At 38.4% G+C, this 16784-nt stretch overlaps 1 protein-coding gene across 2 annotated transcripts; it reads right to left on the bottom strand.

The window, feature by feature from the left end:
* Nucleotides 1-522: 522 nt before the first annotated feature.
* TMEM218 (transmembrane protein 218) lies at nt 523-12734 on the bottom strand. Of its 2 annotated transcripts, none has more exons than XM_087969990.1 (4): nt 12615-12734; nt 10580-10697; nt 8404-8506; nt 523-3428 (listed from the first exon to the last, which is right to left on the bottom strand). In XM_087969990.1, exons 2-4 carry the CDS (start codon nt 10687-10689, stop codon nt 3291-3293), a joined length of 351 nt encoding a protein of 116 aa, XP_087826116.1. In that variant the 5' UTR covers nt 10690-10697; nt 12615-12734; the 3' UTR covers nt 523-3290. The 2 variants fall into 2 exon arrangements, with proteins under 2 accessions (XP_087826116.1, XP_087826117.1); XM_087969991.1 differs by lacking the exon at nt 12615-12734 and adding an exon at nt 11742-11922.
* Nucleotides 12735-16784: the final 4050 nt, after the last annotated feature.

Below are 16784 nucleotides of genomic sequence, written 5' to 3'. Positions count from 1 at the left end.
TGAATAGAGTATCATCATCACTATCGTCAGCCATTCAGTCGTGTCTGACATCTTCCTAACTCCTTGATGTTGTTCCCAAATGTGGAAACTAAATTAATACCCACTGAGTCAAATATAGCTTCTGTCCTACACAGTTCTCTTTTGCTCTTCTTCCTGCCATTGTTTCAGGATATAGAATGGATGTAGTTCAGCTGCACACAGTCCTAAGCTTGAATGAAGTTGTCTCTTCAAACTTCATAGAAAAACCATGTTCCCTTTATGCTTTTTAATCCTAAAAGTATGCAGTTTGGACACTGTCCAATGTCCTTTCAATAGAGGGAGCTGCCTCCTTCAGTGCCATTGGGACCATATTATAGATCATTATATAGGCCGATGCATTCCAAAAGTTGAATATGGAAAGCATAATTGAGAGCCAGTTTGATCTAGGAGTTAAGGCACCAGGCTAGAAAGCAGAAGTTCAATACCCGCTTTAGTCATTTGTAAAATAACTTGTAAAAATAATAAAGGCAGGATTCAAATAAATAAAATTAAATAATTGATATTTATTATTGTGTAATTGTAATCAATAATACAATTGATTAAATAATACTTGAGACTTAATAGTATACAGAACAATCAAACAATAAGCAATTATAAGGAATTCATCCCCTCCCTCCAAATATCTGAGGCTTGTAGCATATAAGCCAATCAAATCAGCAAGTTAATAGTCAATGGAGAATAGAATAGAATAGAATAGAACAGAACAGAACAGAATAGAATTATTTATTGGCCAAGTGTGATTGGGCACACAAGGAATTTGTCTTTAATACTAATACATTCAATATAACATCAGAAAGGAAGAGAATTCAAAGATGGGGAAGCAGATTACGGGAAGTGCTTCATTTCAGTAGAGCATGCAAAGATTATTCTTAAATGGGAAAAGCAGAAAAATAAATATTAAAAAAATGCAACATTAAAGCTTCTTGGATTATTAAAACAGCTAGTTTTAAAAACTTTGTAGAAATGGAAGCAGTTTTATAAGAACACTGCCATGTTGGTCTGTAAAAATATTGTTAAAAATGAAATCAGAAGAACCGGGATCTCTGGAATTTTTAATGCCTTGACACCTCTCCCCAATTGGGTTTTTATGGCTTTCCAAGTCATCTGATGCCAATTAATATGTGTTATGGAAGCACCACTAATCTATTTCAGGAGGCTATCCCTGCTGGGTTTTTAAGTATTCCTTCGTTGGCCAATTACTTTCTCACTTATTTCTCTTGCTAAAAAGAAGGTTCAGCTATTTTAAAATTATCCTTTCAGGTTTTTATTATTATTATTACTCATTCCCAGGGCAAGTTTCTAATGAAGTTAGGAAATCTTATCTACAATCTTGTTAGAAAGAGCCCTTGACGGGTCTCCCGTACTTCTTTCATTAAGGGAAGAAGGTATTGAGTGTGTTCGCTTTACGCCATCTTAAAACCATTCTGTGATTAATACCACCAAAATGGACACTGGCATTGCCTGAGGAGGATGAACGAACAAGAGGATCAAAGCAAATGCACAGATCCTGAATAGGTAAGTGGAATATTGAGAAAGAGATCTAATCTGTGTCTGAAATATCCCTAAAAGCACATAGAGCAAAAATGTCATGCACAGTGGCATACAATGATAACAAACCTATAGAGACAGTACCATGAATGATGAGTCACCATTAAGGCTGATGTAATTCCACAATTTTGCAGTTTCATGATGCAAATATTGTTATTTATTTAATTTCATTCCATTTGTGTACCATCCAATGTCTCAATGATTCCTGATTTATCATCCTAATAATAACTCAACAGTTAAAAACATTCATGATAAGTGAAGATCCACAAAATCAGCTAAACATCCATTACATAAAAAAGTCAAATTATAATACAGGATTTGCTAAGTTTGGCTTCTGCATTCTATAGTCGAGCAGATCTAGAGACCTTATGCTTATGATCAGGACTCTAACATTATGTGACACAGGTTGTAGTTTGATAAATACAGGATATTTTCCCGCTTGCCAATGTATTTTTATGTTTTTATTATGCAACTGTTTTGCACATTTTAATATTAGTTACCTTTGAGTATTATTTTTAGTGGGAAGGCAGCATATTTAATTTTATATTTAATTTAATGTTAAAATACAGTTATGCCTCAGCCCACTGATTTCAATCAGTTTATGTATTTAATACTGGGTGGTTTATGCTAGTTAGGGATTATGAGAATTGGTCCCACGCATATGGATAATATTAGACTATAGTCCTAAACATCTCATTCATGGTTAATAATTGCAATTAACATGCATGGGATTTCAGAAATGCATTCATGCAAGGCATACTAACAATGTTAACATGTGAAATCCAGAATCCAATAGAGCAGTGTTTTTCAACCTTGGCAGCTTTAAGATGTGTGGACTTTCAACTCCCAGAATTCCCCAGCCAACTCTGAGTTGAACTCCATGTATCTTAAAGCTGCCAAGGTTGTATCCAACAAAAAGCATGATATTATCTGACATCCCTGTTAAAACACTACTTTCTTCAGACACAGAGCTGAACATTATCTCTGCCAAACAAATCTGTTAGATGTAACTGTCGGAACAAATATATGATATTGGTTGCTGAACAATGATTTAGCAACACTGATCATCTGTTGCTGAAGAAAAATGATGTTTCAGTTTTGTCCTCCTGGAACAATTTGGCCAAGAGACTTCTCAGAGGGATTCATTAGCATCTCTCACCTGTATTAGACAGGCGGAGTTGACAATAAATAAGCCCTGGGGGATCCATTAAATTAAATCCAATAAATACAGAAAGTACTAAAAAGAAATTCACAAGCGAAGTTTCACCATACAAGCCTGGAGGAAAACAATCTGGTTACAAACCAGATTGACATTCAATCATTTCATGTGAATGCATTTTTATTTGTTTAATACACTGTTCTGGCAAATGGGCAGTTACCAATACTGCAACACATGTTTTATGGGATTGAATCAGCATTATCTGAACTGTTATACAAACACATCTTCACACAAATACTGTACATTTTCAATTAACCAAGTTAGAACACAAAGAGAAAAAACCAAACTTAATATTCACGATACATTTGATTGTATTCATTAAACTTCTCATACCTTGCAGGAAACTCAAGATATCGTATTATACAAATTCTATATTTGTGACTAATACATTCTGATTCATGGAACTGAATCTTGTGTCTTCAGTCACCGGAATGGGAAATGTTCTTGGGGCCAAAGTACCATCAAGGACTTGCAGCCAATTATTCTAAGTGCTGGATCTCAACGGTTTGGCATATACAGGTTGCAGAAGATGGTGAGTCAGAAGCAAAAACAGGCATCCCAGGAAAACCACCGTTAAAATGAAGAGCAGGATGAAACGGCCAATGAAGAAGGTATCTACAATCTGGGAATATAACACCAAAAGTCACAATCGTAGCCGAAGATCTCTTCAGCATTAGATATCATTAAATTGAAAGACTGCCACTTGTTGCATCAGTCTTGGCAGGTGCTAAAGCGCCCTGTGTATTTTCCTGACAACTGAGATGAGTTGGTTGGGGACTGAGAGCAGGGCTGTTTCATTTGGAAAAAAAGTGTGAAGAAGAGCAACTAAAATGATTAAAGGTCTGGAGACTAAAAACATGGTTGGAGAATTTGGGCTTGGCTAGTCTAGAGAAAAAAAGGACTAGGTGGGGACATGATAGTATGTTCCAGTATTTGAGAGGCTGCCACAAAGAAGAGGGGGGGGTCCATTTAGTTTCAAAGGCAGGACAAGAAACAATGGATGAAAACTAACCAAGGAGAGAAGCAACCCGGAATTAAGGAGAAACTTCCTAACAGTGAGGACAATTAGCCAGTGGGACAGCTTGCCACCAGAAGTTGTGGGTGCTTCATCTGAAGGTTTTTAAGAAGAGACTGATCAGTCACTTGTCTGGAATGGTATAGGATCTCCTGCTTGAGCAGGGGGCTGGACTAGAAGACCTCCAAGGTCCCTACCAGCTCTAGTCTGATCCATTTGTGGCACTTCACTTCCACAATCCCCTCTTTGGGGAGGCTTACTTGATATTATTGCACTAGCTTTTCTGAACCGGTGAGGTGGGCTTTTATTCTCCCCAGACTTTTAAATCCTTGGTGCCTAAATCTACTTTTAGTGACTAACATTTTTAATAATAATAATAATAATAATAATAATAATAATAATAATAATAATAATAATAATAATAATAAATTTTATTTTTTTGCATTGCTTTGATTTTACTAATTGTTTTCTTTTGTTAAAAAACTGGTTACTAAAACACAACTGAAAGGCAGCACATAAATAAGCAAAATAGAGAAACACTATGAACAGAAGAGCATTGCTGAATATGGTCAAAAACCTATTCAGCCTGCATTCTCTTCTCACTGCTCCAGATCATATCCTACCAGGAACCCACAAGCACAAGGATGGGCAACTATGGCAACTTTGTGACCTGTGGACTTCAACTCCCAGAATTCCTGAGCCAGCAGGAAATCAGGTTGTAAAGTTGACATAGTTGCCATCGTTGTGCAAGCAGGACGTCTCCTGGCTCCAGTTTCCCAATGACGTTTTCTTGGCCTCCTAATATTAAATTCAGTCTCATAGGTTGGGGAGAAGGTTATGCTCCTAATAGGTGGAATTTGGATTTCCTTTATATAATTTCTTTCCAACTTTTTATGGGGTTAGAAAGAAAAAAAGAACAAATATGCAAAAATGAATAAAGAAACCAAGAAAATATCCAAGGTGAAAATAATTTCAAGACTCCAAAACAGATTTAAATACAGGCATGTTTGTGTTCTAGCTACCTTTCCCTCTATCTGGCTTGGCCTGGTCACTCAGAACTTTGACAGTAACTAGGGATAATCTAAAATATAGAATTTATATTTCATATTTCTTAACCATTCATCCCCTTATGATGTATTTACAAGCCAGGGCAGAGGAGGATAAAAGGAATTTAAAAAAATTTTTGTCTGCACACACATGCCAATTCATGCTTCAAATATGAAACGTCCAGTGTAAGATCCAATTTGCCCCAGCAAAGAGAGAAGCAATGCAAAAATCAACTTTTCAGCTCCTGGGCCTCCATGACCCTCTGGGTTGACAGTAGAGGCAAGTTTCACAAAACAAGATTAATGCAAGTTTGACCTCTCCTGCCTACAGGACAAACCTCCTGTGGGTAAAATGTTTGCTCATTCAACAAGCGTTACTTTTTAATTAGCCAATTAGCACATTGTGGGTGCTGAAAACTCTTGTGCAGGCATTATCAATATTCTATTGTGCTTAACCTCCTGCTGAAATTAACACTAAAGATACCCCAAATGAACCTGTCCCTCAACCCACATATCCTGGTGCCCACTTTCCATTGCTATTCCTGGTTCTGAAAACCAAGGAGATGTATGAAGGGTAGAATTATTCTTGTTTTTAATAAACCAGGGGTTCCACTTTTGCATCTTGAACTTTATCAAACACTCAGTGGTGATGGTCCTATCCCAAATATCAAAAAAAATAAATCTGCCAGACTTGATGGGTGTTTATTGTTTGCCGCTGCTACACTGAATTAGACTTAAGAAACACCTAGGGACAATCTAAACAAAACATGGAACTTTTACAGATGCTTTTCCTCTAGAAATGACATTGGCCTCTCTTGTGGAGATGGACGGCATTGGCTTTCCCTTAAATTGAAGTGCTAGATAAAAAGTCCTTCAGAACAGGGGTCTCCAACCTGGGCAACTTTAAGACCTGTGGACTTCAACTCCCAGAATTCCTCAGCCAGCTTTGCTGGCTGAGGAATTCTGGGAGTTGAAGTCCACAGGTCTTAAAGTTGCCCAGGTTGGAGACCCCTGCTTCAGAAGGGAACTCCAGCTAAAGCAACGGGTCTGTGTTGCACAAGTGTGCTGGTGACAGAGTTGTGAAGGAACGTGGGCAGGAAGGAGCCCTGCAAGAAGCACAGCACTCTCATCATCAAGGAGGCAAGGACAGAAGAGCTTCAGAATGAGTATAGAATTTAAAGAATTCGGTCTGGGAAATCTCTGGGAGAGAGGAATCAATGGCCTCTAAAGTTGATCTGAGAGACAGACACACAACTCTTAATGAAAAGTCAGAGTGCTCTGGAGGGTTAATCTAGCAGCAGGTAAAAGCCTAGAGGAATATTTGATTATTGGTGAAATCTGCTGGAAGCATCAGCTACATTAGTAAAAGTGTGATTTATTGGGGAAAGGTAGAACTATACACGGTACTAAAGAAATGATGGGGAGGGGGTAGGATGCACTCTAATAAGGTAAAAGCAGATCTGCACATAGAGGAATAAAAACCAGCTCTTGAGATTAAAGAAGACAAGTTGTGTTCATCACAATTAAGGTTCATGGGAAATCCTTAATGCTCTCTGAGTTTGGTGGTTTACTTGTGGATCTTTTGCTCTCTGACTAGATAATATCATCAGTGCTCAAAGTTTGCATCTTTAACTGCCACTAATTATGGATCTTTTTTTTTTTTGCAAAAGATGATGGATCTTATTTATTTATTAGAACTTGTCAAACAAAATCAAGAACAAGAATAAAAGAATACAAACACAACGTCAGAGACTATAGGCAAGTTAGTGCACTTATGCACGCCCCCACTAATGGTCTTATTTCTAGATTAAAAAATAGCATTTTTTTTCAAAATCTGAAACTCAAGACAGTTAAGAACTTTTCAGTGTGGAAGATTTCTTTTTTAAGAAAAACTATAATAAAGCATCCAGTTCCCTATTGCAGGATTAGTTGTCTAAGCCAGAGGTCTCATTCTCGCGGCCCGCAGGCCAATTGCAGCCCGCAGGACGATATCCTGTGGCCCCCACCGTGATATGAAAGTATAATATTAGTGTATAATATAAATATAAAGTATAATATAAAGTATAATATTATGCGGCCCAGCCTCACCCAGACTCTGCCTCCAGCGGCCCCCAGGTAAATTGTGTTTGAGACTCCTGGTCTAAGCCTATGAGAGGCAAGTCTTTAGCTTGTATGGCAGGTATTTGAGTGTCTATAAAATAAATATCAATGGCTTGAACTATGAAAAAAAGAATTCACTAAGGGTAATTTTCATAACTTGCTGCAAAGAGCACTGGCTTTAAAGAAGTTAAAGCAAAACTTATATTGGCTGACCCTACTAATAAACTGCAGCCATAATAGCTAATGGAATTTTTATATTCAGAGACAATATTCAACTGAGTGCCAACTATTAGTAAGTAAAGATAACACAAAGTCATTACTTGTTATTAGTCTGATCCTCACCAGATTTATAAGGAAATTGTATGAATCCAAATCAAAGCTTTAGAATGCAAATGTAATTTGTGTGGACCTGTTGAAGAATTTTTTCATCAAAACAAGAAAAGAGCTGAAGCATAAATGAGATAGTATCTCCGAAAGTTTAACAAGCAGTTATAATTGAAGTTTCCTTTTTAAGATACAACTGACTCTTAGAAAAGCAAAGCACTCTGTATCTAACACAACATGGAAGGCAAGTTCCCTTTGCAAACAAACCTTAGTGTAAAAGCATTTTCTCTCACTTAATAAGGTGAGCAAGCTTTATTTTTTGAGACTTCTCTTTCCAGTTTAAGTATTTAGTTTTTATAGCTGATTTTTTCATGCCTGGGGATAAAGAGCCATTTAGTTTCTGACTTTAATTTCATTTTCCTGTTGCCCAGGTGCCTCTTCCTGCATTTTTTATTTCTTTAGATAAGAAACAGCACAAGCTTCTCAAATGCAAAATTCATTTGGCAAGTCTTTGTAATTATTGGGAATCCTCTATTGCCTGCTTCTGATCACAGAACAGGAATTCAAACAACTAAACCAGGCAGCTTGGTCTTTCAGTTAAACTTCAGTTAAACTGAAGATAAACAGCCTTCATTTTTAACATCAGATTTCTAGATTTTCAGGCAAACCAAAGAAGTTACTTCAAGTATTTTTGATTTTGCTCAAACAACTCATGAGAAAAATGAAATTCATTTTTCTTCTTTACTGCCAGATACTTGCTTCAAAATAGGATCCTATCCTTGAGCCCTTAGCCTATCATAAATTCAATCTGATCCAAAGTATCCACCCACTCTTCATCGGGGTCTTTGATACCCAACTGCCAAGCCTGCCCAGAGCTTCTAATAATTTGGGGCAGCACTAGCATTCTAACTCTGGTTCTTACTGCCATCACCTCCAGCAATGCTTCCCTTGTTCTGGCAGCGGTTGAGAAACAGGCAATTAACTCTCTGCTTGGGGTGATGCATTTCATTGAGACTATACTTAGCCCATGTGCTCAATCAGCTCAAAGACTGTGTTTGTCTTGGTTTCATCAACAGCCGAGACAGAACACGTTGATTTGCAGATGCTTTTACCTTGATTTCTGTAACTGGCGCGGGCAACTTGCCGGCTCGAGGAAAAAGCAACAAGGTTAAAGTGATGATCACAGCAGCAAAGAAAACCAGAATGACTGAAAACCTAGAGAAATATAAAGTTAATGCAGAAATCATCACAATATTTGAATACTAGTATCTCTTACTTGGTGTATAATCTAAGTTAGTTCTTGCTCATAAGCAAACATTGGATGTACAGGTAGTGCTTGACTTACAACAACTGATCTCAAAATTTCCACTGTTAAGCGAGGCAGTTGTTAAATGAATTTTTGTCCCACCTTTTTGCAGCAGTTAAGCAAATCACTGCAGTTGTTAAGTGAATCATGAGATTATTAAGCAACTTTGGCTTCCTCCACTGACTTTGCTTGTTGGAAACCAACTGGGAAACTTACAATGGTGATCATATGACCTCAGAACAGTACAACTGTTATAAATATATGACAGTTGCCAAACACATTTTGATCGTGTGACCATGAGGATGCTGCAGCAGTAGTAGGTTTGAAAACTAGTCATAAGTCACTTTTTTCAGTGCTGTTGGAATTTGGGTCACTAAAGGGATGGTTTTAAGTCGAGGAATCCCTGTACGTCTTTACTTCTTTTGATTAAAAAGAAGGGAAGCTCTGGGGTTCCCTTCTCTTCCCCTACCAGCCATGACGTAACATCTTCTGTGAGCCCTAAAATTACATTAGTAAGCAGAACAAGGGACATCAAGTCCAGGAAGGGAAAGTGCCAGGCATCAGATTATAAAATGATAATCTAACATTTAATTACACATTCTCATATTTATTATGCTTCTAATCAGCTTAATTACTGAAATTTGTAACTCTGAATTGATTTGGGGAGGATCTGTCTTTATGTCAGGGTAATCTAGAAAATGAATTGTCATGTCTTATATTAAGTAACAACATATCTGACAATTTTCATTTGATGCAACTTTTCAGAGTACCTTTTAATTAATTTCTCTGCAAAATCACATTACTTTTTGACAACAAAGTGCAAAAAAATTTCAAAGATTTCTTATGCTTTCATCCAAACAATATTAAAGTGATGTACATTAAACTTCTGGTTTTGAAAAAGGAACACCGTGGTTCTTTAAAGTTTAGTAGTCACCTTCAGCACTACAAGAAGTAGTTGATTCAACTAGTTCCTAATCTTGTATACTATGAAATACTTAGAGCAACCATAAACAGCTCTAGTTTGGCTCTCTGTTACTGAAATGCTAAATATGCATAAGCAATGCCAGAATGCTCCATTCACTTGAGAAATATTGACCTATTATTGAACAACTGCTTATTACAAGCTCTTTACTCTCATTGGAATAGCCTCTCCAGATAGTCAGAGAATATTGTTCACTAGCAAGTAAGAATGAGGGGAAAAATTGAAAGTGGGGATTGCTATATAGCTACAGCACAGAGCGAAGATATTTGAAATTGTATAAAAGCTTTGCTACTTCAAAGAAAGCTTTACATATGACACTAATACAAAGAAACAATGCCAGATACAATTAAGAAAATTCACAGAGGACAACAGGAGCATTAATGAGAAACAGCAGGTGCCCAATAAGAGAAGTGATTCTGTTGAAAGGATTGAATCACCTTTGTACACAGATCAGGAGGTCAATATTAACATGATCAAGTGGGATCATTCCACTGGTCCAGAAACCTGCATCTGCAGTGAGGCAGGCTGTGTAAAATGTCCTTGTTGGGACCAGGCAGTCTTTCACAGCAGCATTTTTTCTACGGCCAACATAAGAGCATAGAAATATGCTCAACAGTGGAAAGAAACAGAACCTGGTAAATGAGTAGAATAAATGCCAGGGAGGCTTCTTGCAGACTGGATCATACTCTGCATATCTAAGAGCTACTGCCCTGACAGGTAAACATGAACATGTATCAACATTAGGAAATTTACAGAGCTAACACTCCAGAGAATTGAATGATCTAATTTAAAAAACCACCCCATTGCTGCTCAGGTTACCAGCGTTCATCACCATGAAAAGTCTTTGTTGTTACTCTTTTGTATTATATAATGTTAGGATAATTCAGGTTAAGAATCTCCAACATTTGCACAAAAATCTCCTGCTTTCTCAAGCTTTGCCTGAAATTCATTCGAAGAGCAGCTTCCCCTCCATTTATTTGGCCAGGAACAGAGATCTTACCTAGCGAGTCCAGAAGCTCTGGATAACAACATGCACAGCAGTAAAGTCAAGACCCAGACCACTGCCAAGATGAACACACCAGGCCCAACTCCAAGTATTGTACCAGTCATCCTTTTCTCTGAAAGGTCAAGAAAAATTAAAGGGAGCTTCATAAACCCTGTTATTTTTATTTATAATGAATTTAAATTGTCATTTCTTTTTCCATCTGCATCAACACCCCTCTGTTTTCCAGGCAACCATGGAGGGAAATAAACTAATAGATGCCACTCTTGTTGCTTCATTTACTTAAATGCTGCACTACTACTCCCCTTCCTCCAGGAAGCACTGGGTCGCATACATAGCTCACATGCATAAAATTCTCCCAGGCCTGTGGAACAAGGTTAAGCAAAACCAGGTAACATCATAATTGAAAGATGGGAAGAAAAGGAAGAAGTGAATCAGGCATGAATCGACTTACGACCACAACTAAGCCCTATAAAAGCGAAATACCACTCACGCATCATCACAAAACCTCCACAACCGTAAAGCTTACAAATTTGAAATTTGGCGTGTATGTTCCTCTTGGCTTCTAGGTGCTAAGAAAGGATTTTTCGAAATGACCATCAGAGCATTAGTATTTCGTATATTATTATTAACACGCTCTGATGCTAAGGAGTTCTATTCCCCCATTCCACCTGAAAAGAAATCTGTTCCAAATGCAAAGCACAAGCAGAGGAGTTTCAGTTTCACAACACCAAGCAGCTTTAGTACAGAACAATTGAGCTAAGCCACGCCGAGGCTCCTTGCTCACACAGCAAATACTGTTTCAGTTTCCAAACAGCCCTCAACTCTCTCACACACTGACAGGACGCTAGCCAGATGAATACCGATGGATGCTGGTAGGCAGTGGCAGAATTTTTCCCCCCTTATTTTCCTCCCCAGAAACTAAGCCCGACCACATAGTTTCGTATCGAAACACAAGTATTTTTTATAAATACATAAATATTTCTAAATTTTATAAATATTATTTATAAATACATGCCAGTTGCTAAGCATCTGAATCTAACCATGGGGATGCTCCAATGTCATAAGTGTAAAAAAAAAAAACAGCCATAAGTTGCTTTTTCTCAGAGCCACTCAATTTTAGATAGTCACTGAATGAATGGTTGTAAGTGAAGATTGCCTGTTGCAAAAATCTGATCGTTCTTAGATGGCAGCGAAGAGCATAGGGTCTGTTCCTGGGGATTTTTGCAGCCCAGCTCTACTAATCCTGAGGAAAAAGCAGCTCAATGGCTGTATTCTCACAGCATGTCATCTTATGCACGATTCCCAAATAAATCTTCCGAATCTGCACAATACACTGTATAGCAGGGGTGTCCAACCTTGGCAACTTTAAGACTTGTGGACTTCAACTCCCAGAGTTCCTCAGCCAGCTTTGCTGGCTGAGGAACTCTGGGAGTTGAAGTCCACAAGTCTTAAAATTGCCAAGGTTGGACACCCCTGCTATACAGTGTAAGACTAAACAAGGGTTGTGTTCACACAACACGGTGCACCAAAAGACAGCTGGCTGATCTGGTGTATCCAACCCTGTTGTGTTTTAAATCAGGGCTCTCCAACCTTGGCAACTTTAAGCCTGGAGGACTTCAACTCCCAGAATTCCCCAGAAAAGCTCACATGCAAAGCTGGCTGGGGAATTCTGGGAGTTGAAGTCCTCCAGGCTTAAAGTTGCCAAGGTTAGAGAGCCCTGATTTAAATCAGTGCCCCTTCCTGCTTTCAATCATGGCCCTTAAATACTTCCAATTCTCCCTCTCTTCCTCTCCCCAGACCAGTCAAAGTGGTGCAAACAGGGTTAAAAGAAAAGAATTAAAATCAAATGAATCGTTGTAAATCTAGCAGACAGAGAGACTGTCCTGGTCAAAGCTTCCCCGGTGGAATTCCTGCCTGCCTTAAAGCAAACTAAAAACATTTTTTAAAAAGTTAAGGATCCGGCCACGAAATAATATCAATAAAAATAAAACAAAAATAAACGTGGCCTTCCACGCGTGACCGTACCTACCCCCAAACTCCTTGCCTTCCGAAAACGTGCAATTTTAACCAATCCCGGGGAAGCTCTGAACGAGATACTTCGCGGGAGAGCCAATAAGCGTTGGTCTTGCTTTTCCACTGTCGGGTCGGATTGGTGGTTGCTCGGGGCAACCCGAAGCCTCGCGGAGAAGCAGGCGGAGAGAGTGCGAGAGCGTCGCCCGTCTGCCTACGGATTGGTTCAGAGGAGGCGCCGTCTTCACCAATCGCCTTCGCCCGTTCGGCGTGACGTCATCGCCTTTTCTCCCTCTAAATGTGGCGTTGTGATCTTTTGGGAGTCTGGGCCGAAAATCACTTTGCAGGATTTCTAATGTGGATCAAATGTTCGCCCTTCGCCTCCCCCCCCCTCTCTTTAAAAAGCAAAGTTTTTTACAGTATAAAGTTATGTCTTTCTCTGCCCGTTTTTTTTGCTCACCTGGTTGAAGAAACAGAAATGAGCACAATTTAATGGCATTGAAATAGGTGCTAATTTAACACTCAGGATTAGCTAAACACCACCACCACCAAATCCTGGCAAGTCAAAATGAAGCACCTGCAAGAATAGGCTGCAGTAACAGAAATAACAAAAAGAACAGCTCTCTCTCTCTTTTTCCAATTTGAGCAGATGTTATCTGTTATGGTGTTTAAGGTGTTTAATAAACCAGAATACAAAATCAGCAACATGAATAGGTGGTTGCGCCCAGCCAAATTTGGAAAACAGATTCTCGTTTTTGGGGAGGACTTTGTTAAATATTTCTACTAATTGGGATCGTTCTTCAATTATTTTTTTACCCCACTTTGGCAAGAACTTGCTTGTGCGGGTGTGTGCATGTGTTAAAAATGTTATAAGAGGAAAACATCTCACACTTGTTTTGCTTTCTTATTTGCAACATTAGGGAACATCTAAAATAGAAACACTTGTAATATCAATTTGAGAAAATTGCCATCTGTCCTTTCTTTTCCCAGATATGTGTAAGGAATTGCTATTCTGGTTTGTTTTAAATTTCGTTGGAATATGTTTAAATAATACCAGATCACAGGAGTTGCTTGTATTCTGTGTATTAGGAGCCAACAACCTTTTGAACATCAGGGACTGGTTCCACGGAGCGAGGTTTATCTGGGACCGGAGGGGGTGTGGTTTCATGTGCTGCCTGCATCTCATGGATGGGGTTGTGCTTGTTTGTGTGGCCCAGTTTCTGGCATGCTGTGGACCAGTGCCAGTCCACAGACTGGGGGTTGGGGACCCCTGCTCTATATCATCTCCAGGCCTTCTCAAAATGGAAGGAATTCACTTTCTCCTTCTTGCATTTATCAATTGCTTGTTGTTAATCAAATGGGAAATATATGCTACTTGGACTAGAGGGTTACAACTGTGGGAGAACAGAATGGGACTTCTTGGAAGAACCTGGGACCAGCCATTTAGGAAATGCTGGACTAAATAGAACTTTGATACAGTACAGATGAATGTCAGAGCCAATGGCAGCATAGAAATGGAACACGGGTCGTTGAATCATTAGGATCAGTATTTTAGCAGTTGCAATCCAGCAGGTGAACATAGATTTACTTCATATGTAATGAACTAAAATGTAGTGATAATCTTTTATGCCCACTAAATACCCTCTGATCCTTGGGCAGATTAAACCATAGAGCAATAAAACACCATCATTGTATGGATAAAAGCAATAACATTTATTACAACAAAGCAACAGATGAAAATTGCAATGAAACCCACAACAGCCAATAAAACAAATGTGTTGCTCAGAGTTTTGGGTGCTAATGCTGAAGAGGGCCTTTATTCTCCAATTTATTCATTTTCCTAGGGTGCTTGGAAATGTCCTCAAATGAATATCTCTGAATGTATAGGTAAATAAATGTCTGAAATGTTTCCTGCCTCAGCAGGGAGTTGGACTAGAAGGTCCCTTCCAACTTTATTATTCTATATTAGCAAGTTGAAATGTGTTTTTTGTCACTTCATTGTTGCTTGGTTGTTTTCAGGCAAATCACTTCAGCCATCAAGTGGACTTTCTAAAGATAATTGTATCTAAACCTGTTTAGAGCTTTCTCAGTAATACCAAAGATGTATGATAAAATTGAGGAACCCTTTTTCACACTCCAAATCTTGAAATGAAGATATTTCTTCTTTCACCCAAATTACAGCAAAGAAGAACACAGGAGAGGAAAAGAATCTGAGAAATTTGTAAAAGCATTTCAGCTATGAAGTAGAACTCATTATACATTCCAGATTAGCAACTTCCTTCCTGAGTGATCACTTAAGAGTGAAAACATTCTACCGATAAACTTTCCCATTAATGCAGCTTTCCTCTTGATTTGACTGCCAAAATTATTGCAACCTAAGCTGATAAAGCACCTCATATTTAGAGGATGGGACTGTAGTTCAGAGGTAGACCAGATCTGTATGCAGAAATTCACAAGCCCTTGCTATTTCTGACCTAGAAAAAGCTCAAGCAACAGATGATGGGATTGACCTTTCAAGAACCAATGTCTTGAAACTGAAACAACAGTGAGCTAGAAAGCAAACAATCTGATCCAACATATAATAACCTCCTGATGCCTTCCTTAAATTGCAAAATAAATAATTTGTTGTATCTATTTTCCCCCATCTTCACAGTCACATTGATAGTTAGACTGTTGGTGTCAAAACTTTGAAAGTTAGTATATATCATTGAAACATAAAATCAATAAAGAGAATGGGTAGAGAACCTGGGCATAAAAAATACATCCCCTGCACTTAAAGCCTGCCTATGGCTGAAAGGATAGGGAGCCAAGTGTTTGTGTGTAGAGCGGAATATTGGGAAGATGAGGAGAAATAAATGCAAGCAGAATTCATCATGATGATGAGGTCCCCATAATTAGGTCTAGGTGCATCTCCCTAAGAGAGGTTCTGTGTTGAAAATTGTCCCTTGACAATTCTACCACAATAAAAAGTCTGTGTAAGAACCTGGCATTTTATAGTTTGTAAGAAGCACACACAGATTGTTTAAATATGTTTGAACTTCAGGATTAAGACTGAATTGCAGTTTTATTTCTCTTAAGTCTGAGATTGTTTTGTTCAGTGACAATGTATGGTTTGAATTTATTTTTCCCAACATTTCGTGAAGTCTCCAGGGACATTTTGGTGTATTTGGAAGCTGTCTTATGTTGTGTTTATGCATGTTAAGCCATGGCATGTTGCATCAACCACAAACGGCAGTTAAATGGCACATCCAAAAATCCCTGATCTCAAACTACATTGACAATGAACAACACCAGTTTGATTGGGAAGGAACAAAAATCATTGGCCATACCAACACCCACCACAAACATGAATTTATCAAAATGTGGTATTCTCCCAAAGGAGCAATTAGCAAGCATATGGATTTAGATTCAGCATATGAATCAGTAAGAAACCCGACCACTGAATGACCAATCAACAAGAGAACCAATCAGCTGCTCAGAATTTAAATGTAGCTCCAAATGAACAACCAATCACATGATCAACTGACCAAACTGGCACACAAGGCATATATAAGCTAAAGAGGAATAGAACAAGAATATCCTGCTGATGATGTTACCTAGTCTGATCACAAAACGTTCAGAAACTAAATTGATACAAGCTTGGAGAGCAAACCTCTGTCAAAATTTAAAACCTGAGCTACAGGTATTTTCTATTATTTCAAAACTACATCTTAGTTCAAGATCTTAGCCAATCCAGCCAGGAGTATTAATCTTTGTTGCTTCTCTTGCTGCAAATTACATTGGTATCTAGCACGCACATATACAGCCCCTACTCTGAGATATAGGAGCAGGATATACTGTATGCCATGATGATGATGGTGATCTCCCATTCTTGCTTTAACAGCACAACCATTGCATAATCATACTTCCATTCTGTTCCCATTAATTTGCTTCCTCATCTGCCTACCATCCTCTGAATTTGGTGCAGTGGAAGTGAAATAGACTCCTTCTAGATCTGGATGATTTACTTAATCTAAACCTGCCAAATATCCATTTAACTATGAACAATTTATCCTCCCCACTGGGTGAATTTGCCAGTACTTCATAAGAAATGCCCTGAGGGACTGACTGCCTCATAAATGCTAATATTAAGACAGCTTCAAGAATAAGTCTTTACTTTGTGAAAATGAAAGATTATTTTGACCTTTTT

Source organism: Notechis scutatus, chromosome 7 (genome assembly GCF_049901735.1).
Source record: "Notechis scutatus isolate UNSWTSFEM ecotype Mainland chromosome 7, rNotScu1.2, whole genome shotgun sequence".
Classification (NCBI taxonomy): domain Eukaryota; kingdom Metazoa; phylum Chordata; class Lepidosauria; order Squamata; family Elapidae; genus Notechis; species Notechis scutatus.
This window is presented reverse-complemented; position numbering and strand designations above follow the sequence as displayed.